The sequence below is a fragment of the Athene noctua genome, chromosome 5 (genome assembly GCF_965140245.1).
Source record: "Athene noctua chromosome 5, bAthNoc1.hap1.1, whole genome shotgun sequence".
Taxonomy (NCBI): domain Eukaryota; kingdom Metazoa; phylum Chordata; class Aves; order Strigiformes; family Strigidae; genus Athene; species Athene noctua.
In genome coordinates, this window is record NC_134041.1 from 26,145,718 (window position 1) to 26,170,883 (window position 25,166).

General features: G+C 44.4%; 1 protein-coding gene across 1 annotated transcript in view; it reads right to left on the reverse strand.

Annotated features, from left to right (window-relative positions):
- Positions 1 to 25,166, reverse strand: part of LOC141960986 (ral guanine nucleotide dissociation stimulator-like 1) — a 56,147-nt gene that overhangs the window by 19,541 nt on the left and 11,440 nt on the right. Inside the window, exons 4-9 of the mRNA XM_074907417.1 lie at positions 21,704 to 21,781; positions 9,752 to 9,936; positions 6,360 to 6,484; positions 5,456 to 5,671; positions 1,609 to 1,712; positions 345 to 429 (exon numbers count right to left, since the gene is read on the reverse strand). Of these exons, the coding sequence (XP_074763518.1) occupies positions 345 to 429; positions 1,609 to 1,712; positions 5,456 to 5,671; positions 6,360 to 6,484; positions 9,752 to 9,936; positions 21,704 to 21,781 (793 nt within the window). The remainder of the gene's footprint in view (positions 1 to 344; positions 430 to 1,608; positions 1,713 to 5,455; positions 5,672 to 6,359; positions 6,485 to 9,751; positions 9,937 to 21,703; positions 21,782 to 25,166) is intronic.

Sequence of the window (25,166 nt, forward strand, 5' to 3'; positions counted from 1 at the left end):
TCGGACAATCACCCTGCCCAAGAGACGTCGAACTCCAGCAGCAGTGGGGGCTCCAAGGCTCCTGACCTGCTGTCCTGTGAACAAGCCCTCACAGAAACTGTGCTGCTGCACCCTGCTCTGTGGGGGTATCCAAGCTCAGCAGGCTAACAGGAGCGTAGGTGCTTTCAGGAACAACAAAATCACCTCTCATCCCAGCAGAAAAGCACAGGTTTTACAGACCTCTCTTCCCTGAAGCACTGCATACCGTAGTTCGGGGAGAGACGAGCTTTGACGGCTCCTTAGAAAAAGGGCTAACCTCAGCTTTGATTGAGATCACAAGCCTTGCAACTCAAGCTAATTCTCACCTTCAGCAGCAGCTGCCTGCTTGTCAAATAATTGTCGTGGTCTGAGAAGGTATCACACAGCTCTTCGAACATCAGCATCATGTCCCTGTACAGGAAAAGATTAAATCTTTTAGGTTATCAGAAAGCACTCTAATACAGATCAGATTACTGGTTTTTTCCTCATGAATCGTTAACAGTTGGGCATGTAAGAGATACCACCACCAAAACGCATCCAGTGAGATGCTGCACATCAACTAGGAACTTTCCTGGGATCTCCTGGTGCTCCCCGGTAACGCCAGCCTTATTTGACGGCAGCACAAGGAATGCCACAGGTACGCCGATCCTGGGCAGGGCTTTCAGTCACACTGAGGGGTATCAGATTGTTGTAAGGAAGCGGGTAAATGGATACAAAGCAACAGAAAAATAGCTGTGAGAGGTATCCCAAGTACTGTGTTTTTGCCCTGTGCCACGCACTCAGGAAAGCCAGAAGCCTGTAATTGTGTGAGCCCCTTTCTATTACCCCACACTATAAACACAAGATGGCAACATCCTGATCAGGAACAGGAACACAGGGCAGCAGAAGGAAAGACCCACCTCTCCTAGTGGAAATGCAGAAGTATGCTGTGTGGCAGAGCAACGTTTCTCTTTTGTTTATCAAAGACAAAGGAAAAAACCATAAATCTGTTTGTCACCAACTGAATGAGCAGAACACCATCTTTCCTACACAGCTTTCTGGTGTCTGTCTGGCATGCAGTAAATATGCCAGTTGCACAAAAAGGTATTTCCCTGTAAGAAATACCATCTTCAATACAGGCTTGGATTTTGTAGTTTGGGGATATGTTTTAAGGAAATGTCAGGACCAAGAGAGGATTAGTGAAGGTTTGTGGCAACGTTGACCTCCTCCAACTTCACAGTAGAGGAGACAACTGGCAAGCATCATGGTGGCCTTTTGCTGACCTTCCAAGAACCGTGTGCTTGTGCTGAGTCAGTAGGTAGTCCCATAGTTCTTCAAAATAGGTTGTGGAAGATCCAATACGCTATAAAGGACAGAAGAGACCCAGTACCCCTGAGGGCAGGTGGTCCCGTCAATATGAAAGAAGAGCTCACAGCAGCCAGACCCAAAAAAAGGGGTCTGAGCCTCACAGGAATGAGAGTATCTTCTAAGAGAACACTTGTCCATGAAGGAGCAGAATAGGAAGACTGAGAAGAACAAGATGGAAAGAAAGAACACGGAGCTTTTTGTCTTTGTTTGGGGCTAGCCACAGGGGCAGAGGGGGATGCTTACTTTGAAACACACGCCCAGGTCTTCTTCAGCCGATAGATGGAGCTGGATTGCAGTGCTGAAACGATGGCCCTCAAGGAGGAAAAATTCTTCAGGATCCTACATTCCTGTGAAAGGAGTGGTTAGAAATACAGGAGCATGTAATGTCAGCATAACGAATATGTTAGTGCTCTTCTGTTTGACCGGTGTCATGCTCGCTACACATTCTCACTGCTAAGCAGGCAGCTGTACAAATATGGAGCATCAAAAATACCACTCCCCCCCGCCACCCCCCCAGCCAACAAACACTTTATGGGCTTTGGCATTTATATCTTGCTTTCCTCACTTTCATGTATTTGTGGTGATGTTGCAGTGGTACAGCTTCCAGTTGTCCCAGTAAAAATAAAAGTGGAACTGAGTCCATGAAGCCAGGCTAAAAAGCACAAATCTTACACTTCTTAAAAAACTCTTTAGAGTTACCAATCCCTTTTACCCTTTAGAGGAAAAAACAGGCTTTGCCTCTTTATAGGTGGTATTTAAAATGTAAACCCTCAATCATCTAAGCGTCAATTAAAAATGAAGACATGCAAAGGAATAACCTGTTATTCAAGTACGTGCACACTGTTCAAGAGAAAAAAACTTCCCAGCTTTTCCAGAGTCAGTACCAAATCCTAACAGAGGGACTGGTTCATAGGCATTTCTTACAGTTTCTCTGGGGGAAAAGGTTGGATGGAAAAGGATACTGAAAAACCTAGTTCTCAAAAAGACAGCACAGATTCCTGGTAAAGCAGGTGCAAGCAAGGAGGAGAGGGAAAGTCTGGCCTGAGACTCTTCAAGGAACTCCTGTAAATCTGTTGGTGGCTCATGAACTAGAACGCCCGGGCACCACAGACTTAAACTCTTGCAAATACAAGCTCTCACTAACAGGTGTCTGTACAGGCAAATTAACAGACAAAACACGTGCCCATTTGACTGTTGCATGTAGATGAGAATATATCCAAATCCAAACTACAATTCCACTTTGCAAATTTTGACGGGACTCATTATTACACTAATAATGCTGAATATGTAAAGGATCCTTACAGTGAAAATAGACATACTTTATTTCCTTTGTAGGACTGAATCAATGTAAAGCAACCTTAACATAAACAGAAGTCAGACCTTGGTATATCAGCAACTCTGTTCACAAGTTGCATTAAAATTGACTGCACGACTAAGGCAAGTACATTTACTCCCATTTATTTACCTAAAAAAAAATATAAAAATCTTTGGGCAACTTAGGAGGCTACATTTAACAAAGCGTGGTTTAAGAAGACTGACTAGGCACACAGCAGCACTTGAAGCAGGTTAGCAGTTAGGCTAGATGAAGACCAAGTTCACAATCACGTGGTAGGACATGCAAGACCTGAAAGCTCTTCTTGCAAACTTTGCAGCCAAAGGAACCACGTAACGGCTCTTCTTCAGAGACCGACACATTTAAGAACAAGACCCTGCTTTCTTTAAGTTCAACTTGAAATTCAGACCGGGGAGAACATGGATCGAGAGGCACAAATTCTCAGCACTGAGATTTCTCAAACACAACAGGAGTTTGCACTGGAAGATCCAATTTGGAACCATCTTGACTTAACTGCACGTTGCATAATCTAAAGCATATTGTTGCAGGACGAGGTTGTGGGACAAGACACACACCAATATGGTTAACAGTCAAGCTCCAAAGTTTATTAGAAAAACAAGTCCTTATATATTCTTGTACATTCTAAAAATAACGGTAAATGCGTGTGCTGCTCTAGCGCATGCTCATTTCAAAAACTAGTTCCTGTCAGCACTTTCAATAAGGACTACTAACCGCGGGCAGCCGGTAGATAAGTTTCTGCTTTGCTATTTTAAAGGAATCCCTTCTTATCTGTTTCTTCCATAACAAGCACAAATTCTTTTGCTTTTAGCCATCATCAATCTAGACGCCATTAGTCTTCCAACACAAGTGCATCACTAATTCAGACGTCGTTAATCTCCTAACCCAAATACTGATGATACATCTACATTGTCAGTGACGCAGAAGGTTCACGACCAGGCATACGCACCCACAGCACATTAGGAATTCAATCCTGGATTTGGTGTTCTCAATGATTTAACTGATTGCAGACTAAACTTTAGCAAGCTTTCATTTATATATAGGAAGAATTTTTAAGACTGCTCTGAATAACATTGTTTCATGCTGTGCCCTTCACAGGGCGGAAACCAGAAAGAATACTGCGCAGAAGCAACTTTGATTTTAAAAGATTAAGCATAACAGGGTATTAACGATTTCAATGTTCCTTTTCAGTTTTAAAGAAAAAATCGTGTGAGTAAAATTGGCTGCTCCTGCTCAGGAACCCCAGATCTAGGTGGAGCAGAGAGGGCTGGCAGTTCAGAAAAGTATTCAGTTTATCCTGTAAACCAAGAAACTGGATCCAAAAGTCACGAACAAATAACAAACGTGGAACTCCACGCTGCTTAGTTACAGAGTCAGCAGTCCGTGAATAACTGCACTTTAATGAGTGGATTATTTTCTAATTCAGACATCTAACTATTCAAAACATTCATTTGCACGCAAAAAGCAAGCAGCTTTCTTCAGAAGTGGGCAGCTAAGCAGATATGCAACTAGCTGTTCGACATGTGCAATTATTTTGTAGAGCGTGCTCCTGCATTTTTCACGTGCTTAGCTAAGACTGGAGCATTGAATTATGTGTATGAACTAAGTACAGGGAGAAGCACTGAAGCAACAGAGGTGGAGATCAAAGTGCTCCATCCACAGAACAAGTATGCCGAGAGCGGTCCCTGTCCTGGCTTCCCGGGCCTCCCTGCTCCCTGGGACCAGCAGGAAGCTGCTTCGTACTTGCTCGCCCAGGCTGCAGCCCAGGCTGCCCCACGAAGGCCCCTTCAGCTGGTACCCTCTGCAGCTTAAAGATCTGCCCACAGACAATAGGAATCAAACTTCCTAATCCATTCACAGGGGCTATAAAGCAGCCATCAGACGAGAACAATGAGTCAAGGGAAGTGCCAAAAGAGGTGAAAGACTTCTTCCCCACACCAGCCTCCTGAACCATGCAGCTGCCAAAGCTCAGGTGCCAGGACTAACAACGCTGCCGCTGGGAGCATACAAGTGCAATTGTACAAGTGTTGAAGAGGCTACTACTTCCTAGAAGTGTTAGCTTTCTCTGCACTTACTTCAAACCTTGTATTTGCTTTACTTTCACATGTACACACACATATGTAAAGGTATAAGACACAAACAGTTGTGCTGTCTTCCACCACATCTGATTTCAAGTCCCATGGCGTTCATCGACGCAGGAGAGGGAGCATGATGCTCACCGGCTGAACACGAATGGCCAAAGGCAGGCAAGTGCAAAGCTTATCCTGACTGTGCCTGCTGCTTGCACCGCTGCCAGTCCGACTCCTTTCTTGTTAGACTTTCTTCTGCAAACAAGTCTAACCTTTGGATGGTATCAACCATCACTTCTCTTCCTTCCCTGATACGAGCAGCATTTAGTTCCAGGGAAGTGAACTGGTTGAATTTATACCCATCTTCCCATAAATGTTGCATCATCAAGTACGTGGCACTCCCCATCTGCAAGACACAGGACCTGCCTCACCCATTAATTAGCACTCCCCAACCAAAGAGACAAGCACCAACCCCACTTCCATGGTGGGGAAGCAACTGAGGAAGGGCAACACTTCATCTACTGTTACAAAGAAAGGCAGTCAAAAATAAAAAGCATTAGAGCTAAGATGGCCTGGGACCAACGCATCCAACACCTTCCTCCCCTTCCAACTCCCCCACTCCAAGGCACCCACACGAGAAACATTAAACAGTCTAGAATAAATGCCTTACATGTGCAGTATGAATCCATTTCTCAATGATCTTGGCTCTTTGCTGTGATTTGAGCTCCTTGTCCTTCAGGATAGTGCTGACCACACATTTGGTAACGACATTGAACTGTGAGATGGTAGCCCTGATGGTCAGCGCCAGGTGCTTATATTCTTTCTTATTCCTTCGAGACCAGATGCATCCCAAACAGTGGTAGGGCACAACCTTCTTGAAGAGTTCCTAGAGGGAAATAGAGGTGTCTAGGTCAGCAGGGTTCTCCTAAATCTCTACTATCCACAAGAAGAAATGCATGTTTACACGGATCTAAATCTAATATGGCATTAAAAGGTAAATATTTGTTTTCCGTTAGTTTGAAATACACGCTTTGGCAGTATGTACACTTTCTATTTTTTATACATAAAGTGTATATACTTTAATATATATATATATGTCTATTGTATATTTGGCAGAAATAGACACTTTATAGGCTTGATGCCCTAAAAGAACTGACAGCTAAACACTCCTGGGAAAACCAAGGGGAAATTCTTTTCTATCATGATATTTTGAAGGAGATTGATACAGACAAATCATATCAGAGCACTGCATTTAAGAGTACCTATACATCTTTAGTATACGTCATAAAAATGTGCTATTTCTCCGGTGTACAAATACTGAGCTTTGCAGAAAAGGCTACACAGTATACATTCACGCTTATTTTAATTTAAAAAAAAATAATCTTTGGAATGACTGAAGGAAAAAGCCCAATGAATGAAGCAAGTTTGGATAACCAAGCAGAGCTGTGTTCTGTGTCCCAACAACAGACCTTTTCTGGAACACTATACTTACATTGACATATCTTTAAAAAAAATTTTTAGAAGCCCCACACTATTTACCCCAGCATTTCAAGTAGTACATATACTCTACATACTGCATCCATGTACGTCAACTGTTCTGCCACAAGGTCTGCCTGGAAAAAAGAGAATTCTTCTGGCCTGCTGATGTCCATTTCCTCTTCATCACGTAGGTTACAGAGGGAAGCAACACGGAACCCATCTGTCCAGGATGGAAAACACGACTTGGTAAATTTATACAGCAAACAGTGAATCAAAGCAGATGTTTGTTTATTTTAAACCACCACTCTCTATATTATAGCAGAACACACAAAGGGTCCTGCCTGACCTAATAGCCCCACTGTGCTGCATATTTTTGTGAGAAAGATGATGACCAGAAGATTAAATTGGCAAAGAAAAGGTGGAAGGAAAAGAGAACTGAGCTGTTCAGGGTCTCTTAGCAGAGAAGTGACTTAACCCATTCACTAAACATTCTTCTGAAAGAAGAATGCCCCAACAAAAATTTCTTATTAACATTGCAGAATTCTGTTAATCTACCTTTTAGTATTAATGCATCTTATAATCTGAAACACCAAAAGTAAACCAAACTGAAAAAGAACAAGACTGCAGTTATATCCCCAAAATATTGCATTAGGAGTGCTCTTATATCCAGATTCCAGCTCCCATGCGGGGAACTAAAAGGAGAGATCAGATTTCTTGGCACCATTTGTGCTTACATAAACTACACTGAAGAGAGTTTATTCCAGCATCCCTCACCTTCCCTCTCTGGGATTTCTGCCCAGAAAAGGGAGAACAGTGAGCACCTACAGCATTCAGCTGAATGCTGCTTCTAAATCTGCCCTGGGCAGCAATGAAGAGGTGAGAGAGGAGAGCTGTCCTCATCAAGGGACCAGATCCAGTGCAGAAGGGAAAGGATTTCACAGATGTTCCCATGTCACCTTTTGGCTCCCACAGGTTGAGAACAAAGCCACATTAAAACACAAAGAAATATGCCCTTGTTTCCCATGGTAGAGGAGGAAGCCAAACAGAAAATCTCTGAAAAGAAATCCTCTTCCTAATCCCTTTTACTGTAAGGTGACAGTAACTCCATGAGAAGGGAGGGAAAAAAAATGGACTTGTTGAAGACTAACAGTGAAAGTGCTGAGTTTACTACTAGTGAGATTTCATTAACAAAAACAACCAGTGCATTTCAGAGTGTGTTGTGCAATACTTCATAACCAGTTAAAGCAGAACAGATATTAAAGCGACAAAAGCAGACTGCGATATTTTATCATTGTTTTTTGAAATACTTCAGTTTTCCTTTCTTTGTTTATTAGCAAAACCTAATCATCAATGTAAATTGCTACAGTTCTGATGTGACAAATTATTAACTAGAGGCTCTATCCAGACTTCCATCTGCACATTCCAACTGCACAATTTATTGACAGAGCTAAACGCAATAAAGGGAGACCTCTGTTCCACCATTATTTTTCCGTGACTGTTTTGTAACACTGCGCATAATTAAATGGATTTCTACCAAACTGTTACGAGAGTTACACCTTCTTCTCCCTCTTTCTGGCTGTGTAACTCCTCATTTTCCCTTCCGCCTTGAAATTCAGTGAAAATCCTCATCGCAAAGTTGCAACCCTACTCAAAATCTCCCAGTGCCTTTAAAATCAGGTCCTGGAGTGCAAGGCAAGAATTTGCCTTTGCTTTTTTCATGCCTTTTTTTCTCTTTTCTCCTTCACCTTCATAAATGTGTAACCAGTCTTTTCCCTGCTGTCCAAGAAGCTGGAATTCTCTCGTACTCAAGTATCTCATCATCTTCAAATCGCTGATCCGTTTAGGTCCCCCTCAAAGCCCAGCTGCCCTCTTGACTTCACTGACAGCAACCACGTGCCCCTTTTGAATTTGCAGTCTCTGACTCACCTTGATTTGCATTGCTCAAGCAGCAAGAATTGAGGCCAGAAATGGCTTTTATCTACATATCTGATACTGCAGTCTAATCTACCGGCATGGCTGATGGCAGCGCTGAATGGAGGTCTGATTACGCCAATCAAACTGTAGGATTAGGACCCAAATTTGTAAATTCATAGCACAATATGAATGCTTTGGGACAATAATTATCAGCAAGCCTTGATGCCAGACCACACATTAAGAGTTTTGCAAGAAATCGCAGAAATAAACAAAGATGGAGCTCTGATAAAGTAAGCGACAAGTCTAAAACTCTTCTAACCCCACAGGTTACTTGCGGTCTCCTCCTCTTATTTTATTCTATAATTAACAGCCTCTATTCTGCTGCAATTTGGAAACTGCTATCATTCAAACTCACCCATCTGTAACTCAGAAAAGAACCTTTTCAGCTGTTATGTGAGGAAACAAATGCAGAAGCAGGGCTACTGGGAACTTCTGTTCACTTTGAACTACAGTCAAACCCAAATATAGCTCTCGTGAGCTTTCCTTGTTTGACCAGGGGGAATCAAACCCAGGAAAGGACACAAATAGGCACCTATCAGCAATCCTGTTCATTTACCCATGTCCAATAAGGAAAACGCCTGGGCTCTCCGCAGTACTTCTTTTCATGTATGAGTTAATGACCGAGTTAATTTGGCATTTCACAGTATTACGCTTTGACATGGTATTTCTGGAACATCCGTCAGACGTGATTTTCGTGGGATGAAATGGGGTTTTTTGCTCTCATTTCCTTTAGCCTTTAGTACATGAATCATTCCCTCTTGCCCCTCTATGAAAGCTGGAAGTGGGTCTAGTTCTCATTCTATGTGAGCTCCTAGGATTTTTCGGCTTATGCCACAGGAAGCTTTCTGACCGGGATAAGGGTATGTGTCAAGCTTGACGCTGCACGCAGCGTATTTGTGTTACTACAGTTCACTATTGTTTCAGCGTCTGTGACCCCCGATAACGTCAGTTTTTCCTCTGTCCTTGGATACCAGCAGCCGACCACTCAAACTGGAAAAAAACAGCCACAGACACTTCCTTTGTCATGATGGTACCTAGGAAGAAAAGCTGCACGACAACAAGGTTTGCGACTCAAGCTGTCTTTTGTCACAGCTCTGTATTTTTCTTTCTGCTGGTTTGGGCTTTTCTTGGTGCATGTGTGTTGAAATGAAAAAAACAGCTAGAGACCTGCTGTGTGTTTTAATTCCATGACATGGGAAGGGCGCTGACAATTAACGACTTAGTTGCTGCAGTAATCTCAAAGTTTTGGCTAAATATTAGACAAGTGCTGGATTTCCCAATCCACCCCACAATGAACAGGCATAGGCACCTACACTATAGGACTCTTTCATCCCGCACAGAACCTGCAGCCTCACAGAGATTTTTTTTTAAAGAAAGAAACAAGAAAAAAGTCCCTGGTGAGCCTCACAATATAATCAATTAGCCTACGAGTTAGTGAAGTGTACTCCACACAAACCCCTGTGTCACCATACAGTCCGGGAGAACAGGAAGGCAGAAGGGAAAGGTAACTTACCGTCCTTTTCCACTTCTTGGTTCTGGAACTTCTCCAAGAGGTTCTGCGCCCTCCTCTCCAGGTCAGAGCCAGGGATATTCTTCTTCAAGTAATCCAACAGCTTCATCAAACATGGGTAGTCAGGCGGCTCTCTGAAATCCTCCGTACACTGATCAAGCCAGGCTCCTAAGATTGATGCTACTTCACTAAGAGCAAATACACAAGAACGCACTGGTTGTAAACAGCATGTATTGATGCAACCACAGGTGTCTGTGTCTAATACAACAATAAAAACACAGGCATTCATACCCCACATGAAGGCAGTATGAAGACTTTTTTGAGCACAGAATTTAATTTTTATACATGGAATCTTATTAAGATATCACTCAGATTTTGCCAGGGACCTCATGAAGTTGCTCCTGATTTGCCCTCCCCCAAGTGGATCTGATTATAGTCCCCAAATGAAAACGAATAAAGAATCAAATCCACTTAAGCTATATGGAGACTCTTCTATTAAATTCAGGACATCAAAAATTGATAGAATAGAACAGATTATTTCAGTTGGAAGGGACCTACAACGATCATCTAAGTCCGACTGCCTGACCACTTCAGGGCTGACCAAAAGTTACGGCACGTTGTTAAGGGCATGGTCCAAATGCCTCTCAAACACTGACAGCCTTGGGGCGTTGACCACCTCTCTGGGAAGTCTGTTCCAGGGTTTGACCACTCTCTCAGTAAAGAAATGCTTCCTAATGCCCAGCCTGAACCTCCCCTGGCACAGCCCTGAACCATTCCCATGCGTCCTGTCCCTGGATCCCAGGGAGAAGAGCTCAGCACCTCCCTCTCCACGTCCCCTCCTCAGGAAGCTGCAGAGAGCCATGAGGTCGCCCCTCAGCCTCCTTTTCTCCAAACCAGACAAGCCCAAGGTCCTCAGCCGCTCCTCACAGGACATGCCTCCAGCCCTGCCACCACCTTGGTTGACCTCCTCTGGACGCATTCAGGGTGGCAGCTTCCCCGTGGAAGCGCTAAATCAAACGCTTCCTTTGCTGCCCTTCCTCCCATCAATTGCTGCTGCCAAGTCTAGGGACCAAGCTGAAGCTGCATTGTCCTCCAACCCATACTACTCACGATCTGCTGTCTTAGGAGAAAGACTGAAGGAAACCTTGGCTTCTGTGAAAAAGCCATCTAAGCCTGAACCTAACCCCCATGAACATACACAGTGAGATTGCCTCATCTGTGAAGATAACACCCTAACCGTGACATGTGCAGCACGGGCAGCGCCCAGTATCGAGCTTGAAGCGCCAAGACAGCTGAACCCAGAAGACAGACTGGCCTTGCTAATCTCAGGATGAAATGCGTTTAACAAAAAAATGTATCAGCAGAACCTTGAGTTTACCCTTAGCTCAAAGACAGGGAGGGTTTGTCAAATTACACCATGCAAAAAGGTTATGCTCAGTTATGCTGGAAGAGGAACGCTTAAGGAGTTAGAGGAGCACTGGATCTTGTTCAGGAAAGTTATCGCACGCCTTCTTGGACACATGTAGCTAAAAAGACACCAACTGCAGAGAACTGCCCATGGACAAGCCTAACACAGACTGAGAGGGATGAGGGGAAACCAGAGCTGATGCATCAATGCGGTTTCAACCCTGCCTGAAACGGAGGGAAGCGATCTGTTTATCTCCTTTTCCTGGTTTATGCAGGTTTTAACCCACACCCACCTATTGGGATCGGTACATAGATACTCCACAAATGGATGCTTATGGGAAATTCTTTAAATCCTGTCTTTGCAGGGACTTCCCATCATTTCAACTTGATTTTGTAACAAGATGTAAAATTCATGCTATGGATTTCCAGAGATAACTCACAATGCTGTTGACAAATTTCAACTGAGTGTGAAAAAAACAAAACAAAGTCTGCCGAAATAATCAAATTACTTCAAGTTTTAAGAAACTTCAAGCCTGGATAAAAAAAGTAACTATCAACTTTTCTTTTTTTCTGCTGCATTTTCTGTGAGATCTGTGGTTCGTCACAGCAACGTGCCGGTAGCTCACCATGTCTATGTTGGTGCACTACGACCACGGGCCACAGCACATATTACAGGCTGGGAAGACACAGACAGCATCTCAAAAAACGATGTAAAGAGAATTTTATTCGCATGAGCTGACAGAGGGATTAGGGAAAAGGACTTTTGTGTGCAGTCACATAACATGACACACTGTCCACAGCCACTGCCTCATAATCACCTACTGTGACAGAGTAGGACATAACGTGAAAGGGAAAAAAGCCCCTTGTTCCAGAGTAAAAGGCAAAAGAAACCTCTAAATTTCCTGAGAAAAGGAAGTCCTGAAAATTTCCCCCTTGACAAGGAAGCCATCCCTGTATTTCAAATCTCTTCCAGCCAGTAGTCACATAAATGGTGCTAGGAGGATAAGCAAACCCGTTCTTTACCCCTTTAACTGCACTTCAGAACAGATTTGCTCTTTTTCTTGCAAATTTGGATGACTTCAGAATTTAAATCTCACTCTAAAAGCAACACTGTAGATCACAGGGGCACTAGTGGCAAAGAAACACGCATACACACGCTGCCTGAAACAACCCCAGCTTCGGTCTGCAGACACTGCTGTCATGCACAATGAAATCAGTCACAAGCCATAACCATTTACCACCAGAGGTAAAGCAGGGGAAACAAACACTCCTCCTTTGTTGAATCAACTAACTCTTGGCCTAGATGTGTTCGTCTCATGTTGAATTCTGAGACAATTTCCCTGACAGAAAGATCTCTGCGTTATAGGGCTGGATATCTTACCAGACCGGTGATATGTGGCCTTTACACAAGCCTCTTTAAGCAAGCCAACAGTGCTCTGAAATTTCAAAGGAAGCAACATCTATGCTGCCCACAGCCTCCCCCAGTACCGAATCCTGACTGGGGCTTCCTGTGCAAAATAACAGTGAAGAAACACACTTACGTCCCCAGGACTGGTTTGGATTCAGAGGAATCCTGGCTTACATCCTCTTCACAGCCTGAGGGCTCTGGGTTTCCGCACCTGAAAAAATGAGACGGGTGTTTAGAGGAACTCCTACTGAATAAAAGCAAAATCCTAAATAGCATAATTCATATACAAGTCTCATCAACAACTAAAAAGCTCAAACTACAAATATGGAATCTAACACTTGGGCAAAACTAAGGAGCTTGAAGATTATTTCACTTAGGAGGAAACAAGTCCTCAAGAGACAGACAGTTCACTTACATGAAGCAGCCTGCACACAGGAGGAATCAACCAAAACATTTTCCTTGCTCACAGGTCCAAGACCCTTTCTGCCTGTTTGCACTCCATCCTTGCCCAGAGCAATATTCCAGGGCGCAATGAGGCTGCAACACAACCACTTTCTCCAACGCAGCTTCTCTTTCTCTAGTAGTTGCCATTTCTTCCTACTCCAAGAGGGATTTCCCACAAAGTTCTCGAGGTGACAAGTGCCCACTTGTGCCAAAACTACTGACACACTTGTCACGAGTGGGAAGGGCCCACGGCACTCTGAAAATTACCACTGGGAAAGAGGAAACCATGGGCACGACTCCAAAAGTGCAAAGCAAAATCTCTCACCTACACAGGCAGCGCATGTGCCTCGAAGGCAGGATTATGCCCTTCATTCTCAACGGCAGTGCCCCCTGTTTCAGACATACAGCTCCATAACGGAGTTCATGGTTCCTTACAGCCAGCTTTCATGAATGAAAGCGGACAATTACGCACAGTCCAGAATAAGGCAAGCTGATTTTACGCATTCTGTGCCCAACTAAGGGTGTCAGGCACCTGAAATTAATCTGAACAGTCAGAGGAGAGTAAGTGCATCTTTAAGTGCTTGTGCTACAACATCCTCGTAACATCAGATAGAGAACACCTAGCGGGCTGCCAGTTTGTGTCCAGGAGGTTCATGTCAGAACTCTTAACAAAGTCATCCAAAATGTTTCAAAGGACAAAAAGAAGAGGTGGAAGTATCAGTCTAAGGCTTCACACGCAAGAATCCCAGGTCTGTACAGATAGCGTTTGCAATTCAAAGAAAAATTCCATTCAATTCAACTCACTATATATTTATTCCAACTTTTTCTGTTAAAAACGTGTCTTTTATAAAAGTCAGTAAAATAAATCATACACAAAATATTACTGGCTAAAAGGGACAATCTATACGCACACAGCTGTTGGCTCCTCTGATAAATCTGTGCCTCTTTGGCAATTTACAGGCCTAGGAAGCAAGACACTCTCACGACACACTGTCACTTGGCAAGTCAGCTCCTCTTTAAAGTTACTAGCACCCCCACAAACTTGCTGTCCTTTCGTATTTTATTCTTCAAAGATACCTGTGCCCGAAACATAGAATCCAAAACTGAGGGTATAGGAAGAATTACCCATTCAGAAGAATGAATTCCTCAACAGTTTTACATTCTTGGATACGTGCACTGTCAATCTGTATTGCTCCCCGTGCTCTATGTCAGAATTAGTACAGACTGAGAGGTAAAGCTCACGGTAGTAAATCTAACTGTACGGTCTGCTCCCCAGGGTGGCTGCTCTTTCCTCGTCTGACTTCTTACCTGGCTGCAAAGTTACTGCACTTGAGCAACCACAGCTATTATCACAATCACAGCAGGACTGGCACTTAGGCATTTCAACATCGCTATTAATTGAGCCACATAACGTCCCTACAAAGCAAGTAGGATCATACCCCTTTCCTGACACAAAAGAAAAGCACAGATGGCTTATCCGTGCCTTGTTCCTTACCTACCTAAGCGGGAGAGCCAAAATCAAAAGCTAGGAGTTCTTACGCTACTCCTCTGTTCTGATTACTATAGGCCAGAACAACTGATTCTGTACATCATGGAGTCATAAGTGCTGCTGCGGGCACGAGGGGTGGTGACTTACAGGTATTGCTGTCAGGGAAAGCGGGGGAAGATGTTCAGGAAAGAAGAAACCGTCTTCTAGAGAAGCCGATCTCATGAGCTCCACTGCCATCAGAAAAACAGCTGAGATGACCAAGTGACAACAGCCCTGGTTTGCAGCAGGTCCTATCCACTTCACCAAACGCTTAGGGCCGCGCTCTGTAGTTAGCTGTGAGAGCTTAGCCCTCCAATGGCCGTATTTTTCACATCTACAGAAACCTTCCCTGATACCTGTTCCAATAACCCCACTTCACAAAACCCTCGTGCAATAACGGTATCCCACACTCCCACTGATATTCCATGAAGGGCCATGCTCTCAGTAAAAACCTCTGACCACAAGCATCCAGCCAGACACACTGATGTGTCAGCTCAAAGAACATCTGTACTCTGTGCTCCTGACAACCAGGCACTTGGCTTTTAAAGTTCAAATCCTCAAAAAGACAGATATAGTGGCTCAGGTCTATCCTGTTAATAGCTGCAAAATGGACAAGCATACCAGGAGGACCTCTCCTTCCTCAAGTTACGAGATCACGAGAGGAGTTCAAATATGAACACAGATTTCACATGTAGACAATGAGCTCCCACAAGGCTCTCAAACGAGGCTGTGCCACAAGCGCACTCAAGCCCTGGCACGGGACTTGCAGGTCTATTCTGAGATACATAAACACACTGAGTGTTCTCCATCTCATAACCAAGCTCCTTTGGGTCCATGACACGGCAGTTGGGGGACTAATCCCAACCTGATTTACACTGGTGAAATTATTCTCCTCATCCCCAGTACAAATGCTTCATCTATTCTGCAGGAAGGGTACTGCTGTAGCTCATATTCTGTGCCTGGACTGACTGGGAAAGGGGAAAGTCAAATGGGTTGCCCAAAGCTGGAAGAGACCCTGGAGCTCATTTTGCATGGCAGTGTGGGAACCTGCTGGCTGCCTACTACTGCCTCTACCCATTACAGAACACTGCCTTCTTGGTGCTTGTGATGAATTTTTAACTACCAGCTGTTCTTTGATGACTTCTCATGGCAAAACGGGAGGAAAATACTGATAGCTCTCTGTCACAGCAGCCAGGAAAAAAAATCAGAGAATTGAGCTCCCACGTTGAGTCTCATGGGGCAAGAGGAACAGCCCAAATCAGTAGAGCTTCTAGCTTGCTGTCCTTGCTAAGTGCTAAAAAAAACCAAACCTAACAAGCGATAACATGTGTTTCTAACTAAAGCCTCGGAGAGTCCTGTGTCATTTACAGACATTAATTAAGCTCTACATCTCTTCTTGTCAGAGACAGCTACTGAAATGCTCACAGCCAAGGAGCTTTTACCCATTTATCTCTGGTGGTTAAGCAAAACAGTTGCTGCGTGAGTGATGGAAGGCAAAGCAACCTCACTGTCCAACCAATCCATTCAGACAACGGAGGACAGGAAGGTGTTCAGTATGTTAACGGCACATTTCTGGACTGGGGATGCTTGAACCCTTTTAAGCCAGACTCAAAACCCCCCTAATCCCAACACACAAGCCATCAGAAAAGCAGGGAGGTAAGCAGTGGGAAGACCACGCTCGGTATTGTAGAACAGAATTGAATCGACAGTCTGCCTGAATCTCAGGAATTAAAACAGTGCAGCGTATTTCTCAGTCTTGATCGGACTGTGTGACATGTGGACATGACAGAAGAGTTCCACATTTTTCTTCCACCTCAAAACAAAAGGAAGCTAAAGGCTTCTTCTTCAGTGACGCCTTGAGAAGTCAGTGCACTGATAAAAAAAACTAAGGTCTTCTTAACTGGTGGAAGCTGAGACATTCATAGAAAAACAATCCTCAGTAACGCTGACAAGAATAGAGCATCTTCATACTGTAATCAAATATAACGTTGCAGCTACTCTTCACCGCCACAATGCATGCAAACCACAGATCACACCGCTGTCAAAGAACAAATGCTGAAGACCTAAGGCACATTTTTACACCCGACATCTACAGATAAAATCCACGTTCATATGGTGCTAGGAGGATAAGAAAACCCCTTTTTCACCCCTTTAACTGCACTTCAAAACAGCTTTGCTCTTTTACTTGCAAATTCAGATGACTTCAGAATCTAAATCTCACTCTAAAAGCAACACTGTAGATCACAGGGGCACTAGTGGCAAAGAAACACGCATACACACGCTGCCTGAAACAACCCCAGCTTCGGTCTGCAGACACTGCTGTCATGCACAATGAAATCAGTCACAAGCCATAACCATTTACCACCAGAGGTAAAGCAGGGGAAACAAACACTCCTCCTTTGTTGAATCAACTAACTCTTGGCCTAGATGTGTTCGTCTCATGTTGAATTCTGAGACAATTTCCCTGACAGAAAGATCTCTGCGTTATAGGGCTGGATATCTTACCAGACCGGTGATATGTGGCCTTTACACAAGCCTCTTTAAGCAAGCCAACAGTGCTCTGAAATTTCAAAGGAAGCAACATCTATGCTGCCCACAGCCTCCCCCAGTACCGAATCCTGACTGGGGCTTCCTGTGCAAAATAACAGTGAAGAAACACACTTACGTCCCCAGGACTGGTTTGGATTCAGAGGAATCCTGGCTTACATCTTCTTCACAGCCTGAGGGCTCTGGGTTTCCGCACCTGAAAAAATGAGACGGGTGTTTAGAGGAACTCCTACTGAATAAAAGCAAAATCCTAAATAGCATAATTCATATACAAGTCTCATCAACAACTAAAAAGCTCAAACTACAAATATGGAATCTAACACTTGGGCAAAACTAAGGAGCTTGAAGATTATTTCACTTAGGAGGAAACAAGTCCTCAAGAGACAGACAGTTCACTTACATGAAGCAGCCTGCACACAGGAGGAATCAACCAAAACATTTTCCTTGCTCACAGGTCCAAGACCCTTTCTGCCTGTTTGCACTCCATCCTTGCCCAGAGCAATATTCCAGGGCGCAATGAGGCTGCAACACAACCACTTTCTCCAACGCAGCTTCTCTTTCTCTAGTAGTTGCCATTTCTTCCTACTCCAAGAGGGATTTCCCACAAAGTTCTCGAGGTGACAAGTGCCCACTTGTGCCAAAACTACTGACACACTTGTCACGAGTGGGAAGGGCCCACGGCACTCTGAAAATTACCACTGGGAAAGAGGAAACCATGGGCACGACTCCAAAAGTGCAAAGCAAAATCTCTCACCTACACAGGCAGCGCATGTGCCTCGAAGGCAGGATTATGCCCTTCATTCTCAACGGCAGTGCCCCCTGTTTCAGACATACAGCTCCATAACGGAGTTCATGGTTCCTTACAGCCAGCTTTCATGAATGAAAGCGGACAATTACGCACAGTCCAGAATAAGGCAAGCTGATTTTACGCATTCTGTGCCCAACTAAGGGTGTCAGGCACCTGAAATTAATCTGAACAGTCAGAGGAGAGTAAGTGCATCTTTAAGTGCTTGTGCTACAACATCCTCGTAACATCAGATAGAGAACACCTAGCGGGCTGCCAGTTTGTGTCCAGGAGGTTCATGTCAGAACTCTTAACAAAGTCATCCAAAATGTTTCAAAGGACAAAAAGAAGAGGTGGAAGTATCAGTCTAAGGCTTCACATGCAAGAATCCCAGGTCTGTACAGATAGCGTTTGCAATTCAAAGAAAAATTCCATTCAATTCAACTCACTATTTATTTATTCCAACTTTTTCTGTTAAAAACGTGTCTTTTATAAAAGTCAGTAAAATAAATCATACACAAAATATTACTGGCTAAAAGGGACAATCTATACGCACACAGCTGTTGGCTCCTCTGATAAATCTGTGCCTCTTTGGCAATTTACAGGCTTAGGAAGCAAGACACTCTCACGACACACTGTCACTTGGCAAGTCAGCTCCTCTTTAAAGTTACTAGCACCCCCACAAACTTGCTGTCCTTTCGTATTTTATTCTTCAAAGATACCTGTGCCCGAAACATAGAATCCAAAACTGAGGGTATAGGAAGAATTACCCGTTCAGAAGAATGAATTCCTCAACAGTTTTACATTCTTGGATACGTGCACTGTCAATTTGTATTGCTCCCCGTGCTCTATGTCAGAATTAGTACAGACTGAGAGGTAAAGCTCACGGTAGTAAATCTAACTGTACGGTCTGCTCCCCAGGGTGGCTGCTCTTTCCTCGTCTGACTTCTTACCTGGCTGCAAAGTTACTGCACTTGAGCAACCACAGCTATTATCACAATCACAGCAGGACTGGCACTTAGGCATTTCAACATCGCTATTAATTGAGCCACATAACGTCCCTACAAAGCAAGTAGGATCATACCCCTTTCCTGACACAAAAGAAAAGCACAGATGGCTTATCCGTGCCTTGTTCCTTACCTACCTAAGCGGGAGAGCCAAAATCAAAAGCTAGGAGTTCTTACGCTACTCCTCTGTTCTGATTACTATAGGCCAGAACAACTGATTCTGTACATCATGGAGTCATAAGTGCTGCTGCGGGCACGAGGGGTGGTGACTTACAGGTATTGCTGTCAGGGAAAGCGGGGGAAGATGTTCAGGAAAGAAGAAACCGTCTTCTAGAGAAGCCGATCTCATGAGCTCCACTGCCATCAGAAAAACAGCTGAGATGACCAAGTGACAACAGCCCTGGTTTGCAGCAGGTCCTATCCACTTCACCAAACGCTTAGGGCCGCGCTCTGTAGTTAGCTGTGAGAGCTTAGCCCTCCAATGGCCGTATTTTTCACATCTACAGAAACCTTCCCTGATACCTGTTCCAATAACCCCACTTCACAAAACCCTCGTGCAATAACGGTATCCCACACTCCCACTGATATTCCATGAAGGGCCATGCTCTCAGTAAAAACCTCTGACCACAAGCATCCAGCCAGACACACTGATGTGTCAGCTCAAAGAACATCTGTACTCTGTGCTCCTGACAACCAGGCACTTGGCTTTTAAAGTTCAAATCCTCAAAAAGACAGATATAGTGGCTCAGGTCTATCCTGTTAATAGCTGCAAAATGGACAAGCATACCAGGAGGACCTCTCCTTCCTCAAGTTACGAGATCACGAGAGGAGTTCAAATATGAACACAGATTTCACATGTAGACAATGAGCTCCCACAAGGCTCTCAAACGAGGCTGTGCCACAAGCGCACTCAAGCCCTGGCACGGGACTTGCAGGTCTATTCTGAGATACATAAACACACTGAGTGTTCTCCATCTCATAACCAAGCTCCTTTGGGTCCATGACACGGCAGTTGGGGGACTAATCCCAACCTGATTTACACTGGTGAAATTATTCTCCTCATCCCCAGTACAAATGCTTCATCTATTCTGCAGGAAGGGTACTGCTGTAGCTCATATTCTGTGCCTGGACTGACTGGGAAAGGGGAAAGTCAAATGGGTTGCCCAAAGCTGGAAGAGACCCTGGAGCTCATTTTGCATGGCAGTGTGGGAACCTGCTGGCTGCCTACTACTGCCTCTACCCATTACAGAACACTGCCTTCTTGGTGCTTGTGATGAATTTTTAACTACCAGCTGTTCTTTGATGACTTCTCATGGCAAAGGGGAGGAAAATACTGATAGCTCTCTGTCACAGCAGCCAGGAAAAAAAATCAGAGAATTGAGCTCCCACGTTGAGTCTCATGGGGCAAGAGGAACAGCCCAAATCAGTAGAGCTTCTAGCTTGCTGTCCTTGCTAAGTGCTAAAAAAAACCAAACCTAACAAGCGATAACATGTGTTTCTAACTAAAGCCTCAGAGAGTCCTGTGTCATTTACAGACATTAATTAAGCTCTACATCTCTTCTTGTCAGAGACAGCTACTGAAATGCTCACAGCCAAGGAGCTTTTACCAATTTATCTCTGGTGCTTAAGCAAAACAGTTGCTGCGTGAGTGACGGAAGGCAAAGCGACCTCACTGTCCAACCAATCCATTCAGACAACGGAGGACAGGAAGGTGTTCAGTATGTTAACGGCACATTTCTGGACTGGGGATGCTTGAACCCTTTTAAGCCAGACTCAAAACCCCCCTAATCCCAACACACAAGCCATCAGAAAAGCAGGGAGGTAAGCAGTGGGAAGACCACGCTCGGTATTGTAGAACAGAATTGAATCGACAGTCTGCCTGAATCTCAGGAATTAAAACAGTGCAGCGTATTTCTCAGTCTTGATCGGACTGTGTGACATGTGGACATGACAGAAGAGTTCCACATTTTTCTTCCACCTCAAAACAAAAGGAAGCTAAAGGCTTCTTCTTCAGTGACGCCTTGAGAAGTCAGTGCACTGATAAAAAAAACTAAGGTCTTCTTAACTGGTGGAAGCTGAGACATTCATAGAAAAACAATCCTCAGTAACGCTGACAAGAATAGAGCATCTTCATACTGTAATCAAATATAACGTTGCAGCTACTCTTCACCGCCACAATGCATGCAAACCACAGATCACACCGCTGTCAAAGAACAAATGCTGAAGACCTAAGGCACATTTTTACACCCGACATCTACAGATAAAATCCACGTTCATATGGTGCTAGGAGGATAAGAAAACCCCTTTTTCACCCCTTTAACTGCACTTCAAAACAGCTTTGCTCTTTTACTTGCAAATTCAGATGACTTCAGAATCTAAATCTCACTCTAAAAGCAACACTGTAGATCACAGGGGCACTAGTGGCAAAGAAACACGCATACACACGCTGCCTGAAACAACCCCAGCTTCGGTCTGCAGACACTGCTGTCATGCACAATGAAATCAGTCACAAGCCATAACCATTTACCACCAGAGGTAAAGCAGGGGAAACAAACACTCCTCCTTTGTTGAATCAACTAACTCTTGGCCTAGATGTGTTCGTCTCATGTTGAATTCTGAGACAATTTCCCTGACAGAAAGATCTCTGCGTTATAGGGCTGGATATCTTACCAGACCGGTGATATGTGGCCTTTACACAAGCCTCTTTAAGCAAGCCAACAGTGCTCTGAAATTTCAAAGGAAGCAACATCTATGCTGCCCACAGCCTCCCCCAGTACCGAATCCTGACTGGGGCTTCCTGTGCAAAATAACAGTGAAGAAACACACTTACGTCCCCAGGACTGGTTTGGATTCAGAGGAATCCTGGCTTACATCTTCTTCACAGCCTGAGGGCTCTGGGTTTCCGCACCTGAAAAAATGAGACGGGTGTTTAGAGGAACTCCTACTGAATAAAAGCAAAATCCTAAATAGCATAATTCATATACAAGTCTCATCAACAACTAAAAAGCTCAAACTACAAATATGGAATCTAACACTTGGGCAAAACTAAGGAGCTTGAAGATTATTTCACTTAGGAGGAAACAAGTCCTCAAGAGACAGACAGTTCACTTACATGAAGCAGCCTGCACACAGGAGGAATCAACCAAAACATTTTCCTTGCTCACAGGTCCAAGACCCTTTCTGCCTGTTTGCACTCCATCCTTGCCCAGAGCAATATTCCAGGGCGCAATGAGGCTGCAACACAACCACTTTCTCCAACGCAGCTTCTCTTTCTCTAGTAGTTGCCATTTCTTCCTACTCCAAGAGGGATTTCCCACAAAGTTCTCGAGGTGACAAGTGCCCACTTGTGCCAAAACTACTGACACACTTGTCACGAGTGGGAAGGGCCCACGGCACTCTGAAAATTACCACTGGGAAAGAGGAAACCATGGGCACGACTCCAAAAGTGCAAAGCAAAATCTCTCACCTACACAGGCAGCGCATGTGCCTCGAAGGCAGGATTATGCCCTTCATTCTCAACGGCAGTGCCCCCTGTTTCAGACATACAGCTCCATAACGGAGTTCATGGTTCCTTACAGCCAGCTTTCATGAATGAAAGCGGACAATTACGCACAGTCCAGAATAAGGCAAGCTGATTTTACGCATTCTGTGCCCAACTAAGGGTGTCAGGCACCTGAAATTAATCTGAACAGTCAGAGGAGAGTAAGTGCATCTTTAAGTGCTTGTGCTACAACATCCTCGTAACATCAGATAGAGAACACCTAGCGGGCTGCCAGTTTGTGTCCAGGAGGTTCATGTCAGAACTCTTAACAAAGTCATCCAAAATGTTTCAAAGGACAAAAAGAAGAGGTGGAAGTATCAGTCTAAGGCTTCACACGCAAGAATCCCAGGTCTGTACAGATAGCGTTTGCAATTCAAAGAAAAATTCCATTCAATTCAACTCACTATATATTTATTCCAACTTTTTCTGTTAAAAACGTGTCTTTTATAAAAGTCAGTAAAATAAATCATACACAAAATATTACTGGCTAAAAGGGACAATCTATACGCACACAGCTGTTGGCTCCTCTGATAAATCTGTGCCTCTTTGGCAATTTACAGGCCTAGGAAGCAAGACACTCTCACGACACACTGTCACTTGGCAAGTCAGCTCCTCTTTAAAGTTACTAGCACCCCCACAAACTTGCTGTCCTTTCGTATTTTATTCTTCAAAGATACCTGTGCCCGAAACATAGAATCCAAAACTGAGGGTATAGGAAGAATTACCCGTTCAGAAGAATGAATTCCTCAACAGTTTTACATTCTTGGATACGTGCACTGTCAATTTGTATTGCTCCCCGTGCTCTATGTCAGAATTAGTACAGACTGAGAGGTAAAGCTCACGGTAGTAAATCTAACTGTACGGTCTGCTCCCCAGGGTGGCTGCTCTTTCCTCGTCTGACTTCTTACCTGGCTGCAAAGTTACTGCACTTGAGCAACCACAGCTATTATCACAATCACAGCAGGACTGGCACTTAGGCATTTCAACATCGCTATTAATTGAGCCACATAACGTCCCTACAAAGCAAGTAGGATCATACCCCTTTCCTGACACAAAAGAAAAGCACAGATGGCTTATCCGTGCCTTGTTCCTTACCTACCTAAGCGGGAGAGCCAAAATCAAAAGCTAGGAGTTCTTACGCTACTCCTCTGTTCTGATTACTATAGGCCAGAACAACTGATTCTGTACATCATGGAGTCATAAGTGCTGCTGCGGGCACGAGGGGTGGTGACTTACAGGTATTGCTGTCAGGGAAAGCGGGGGAAGATGTTCAGGAAAGAAGAAACCGTCTTCTAGAGAAGCCGATCTCATGAGCTCCACTGCCATCAGAAAAACAGCTGAGATGACCAAGTGACAACAGCCCTGGTTTGCAGCAGGTCCTATCCACTTCACCAAACGCTTAGGGCCGCGCTCTGTAGTTAGCTGTGAGAGCTTAGCCCTCCAATGGCCGTATTTTTCACATCTACAGAAACCTTCCCTGATACCTGTTCCAATAACCCCACTTCACAAAACCCTCGTGCAATAACGGTATCCCACACTCCCACTGATATTCCATGAAGGGCCATGCTCTCAGTAAAAACCTCTGACCACAAGCATCCAGCCAGACACACTGATGTGTCAGCTCAAAGAACATCTGTACTCTGTGCTCCTGACAACCAGGCACTTGGCTTTTAAAGTTCAAATCCTCAAAAAGACAGATATAGTGGCTCAGGTCTATCCTGTTAATAGCTGCAAAATGGACAAGCATACCAGGAGGACCTCTCCTTCCTCAAGTTACGAGATCACGAGAGGAGTTCAAATATGAACACAGATTTCACATGTAGACAATGAGCTCCCACAAGGCTCTCAAACGAGGCTGTGCCACAAGCGCACTCAAGCCCTGGCACGGGACTTGCAGGTCTATTCTGAGATACATAAACACACTGAGTGTTCTCCATCTCATAACCAAGCTCCTTTGGGTCCATGACACGGCAGTTGGGGGACTAATCCCAACCTGATTTACACTGGTGAAATTATTCTCCTCATCCCCAGTACAAATGCTTCATCTATTCTGCAGGAAGGGTACTGCTGTAGCTCATATTCTGTGCCTGGACTGACTGGGAAAGGGGAAAGTCAAATGGGTTGCCCAAAGCTGGAAGAGACCCTGGAGCTCATTTTGCATGGCAGTGTGGGAACCTGCTGGCTGCCTACTACTGCCTCTACCCATTACAGAACACTGCCTTCTTGGTGCTTGTGATGAATTTTTAACTACCAGCTGTTCTTTGATGACTTCTCATGGCAAAGGGGAGGAAAATACTGACAGCTCTCTGTCACAGCAGCCAGGAAAAAAAATCAGAGAATTGAGCTCCCACGTTGAGTCTCATGGGGCAAGAGGAACAGCCCAAATCAGTAGAGCTTCTAGCTTGCTGTCCTTGCTAAGTGCTAAAAAAACCCAAACCTAACAAGCGATAACATGTGTTTCTAACTAAAGCCTCAGAGAGTCCTGTGTCATTTACAGACATTAATTAAGCTCTACATCTCTTCTTGTCAGAGACAGCTACTGAAATGCTCACAGCCAAGAAGCTTTTACCAATTTATCTCTGGTGCTTAAGCAAAACAGTTGCTGCGTGAGTGACGGAAGGCAAAGCGACCTCACTGTCCAACCAATCCATTCAGACAACGGAGGACAGGAAGGTGTTCAGTATGTTAACGGCACAGTTCTGGACTGGGGATGCTTGAACCCTTTTAAGCCAGACTCAAAACCCCCCTAATC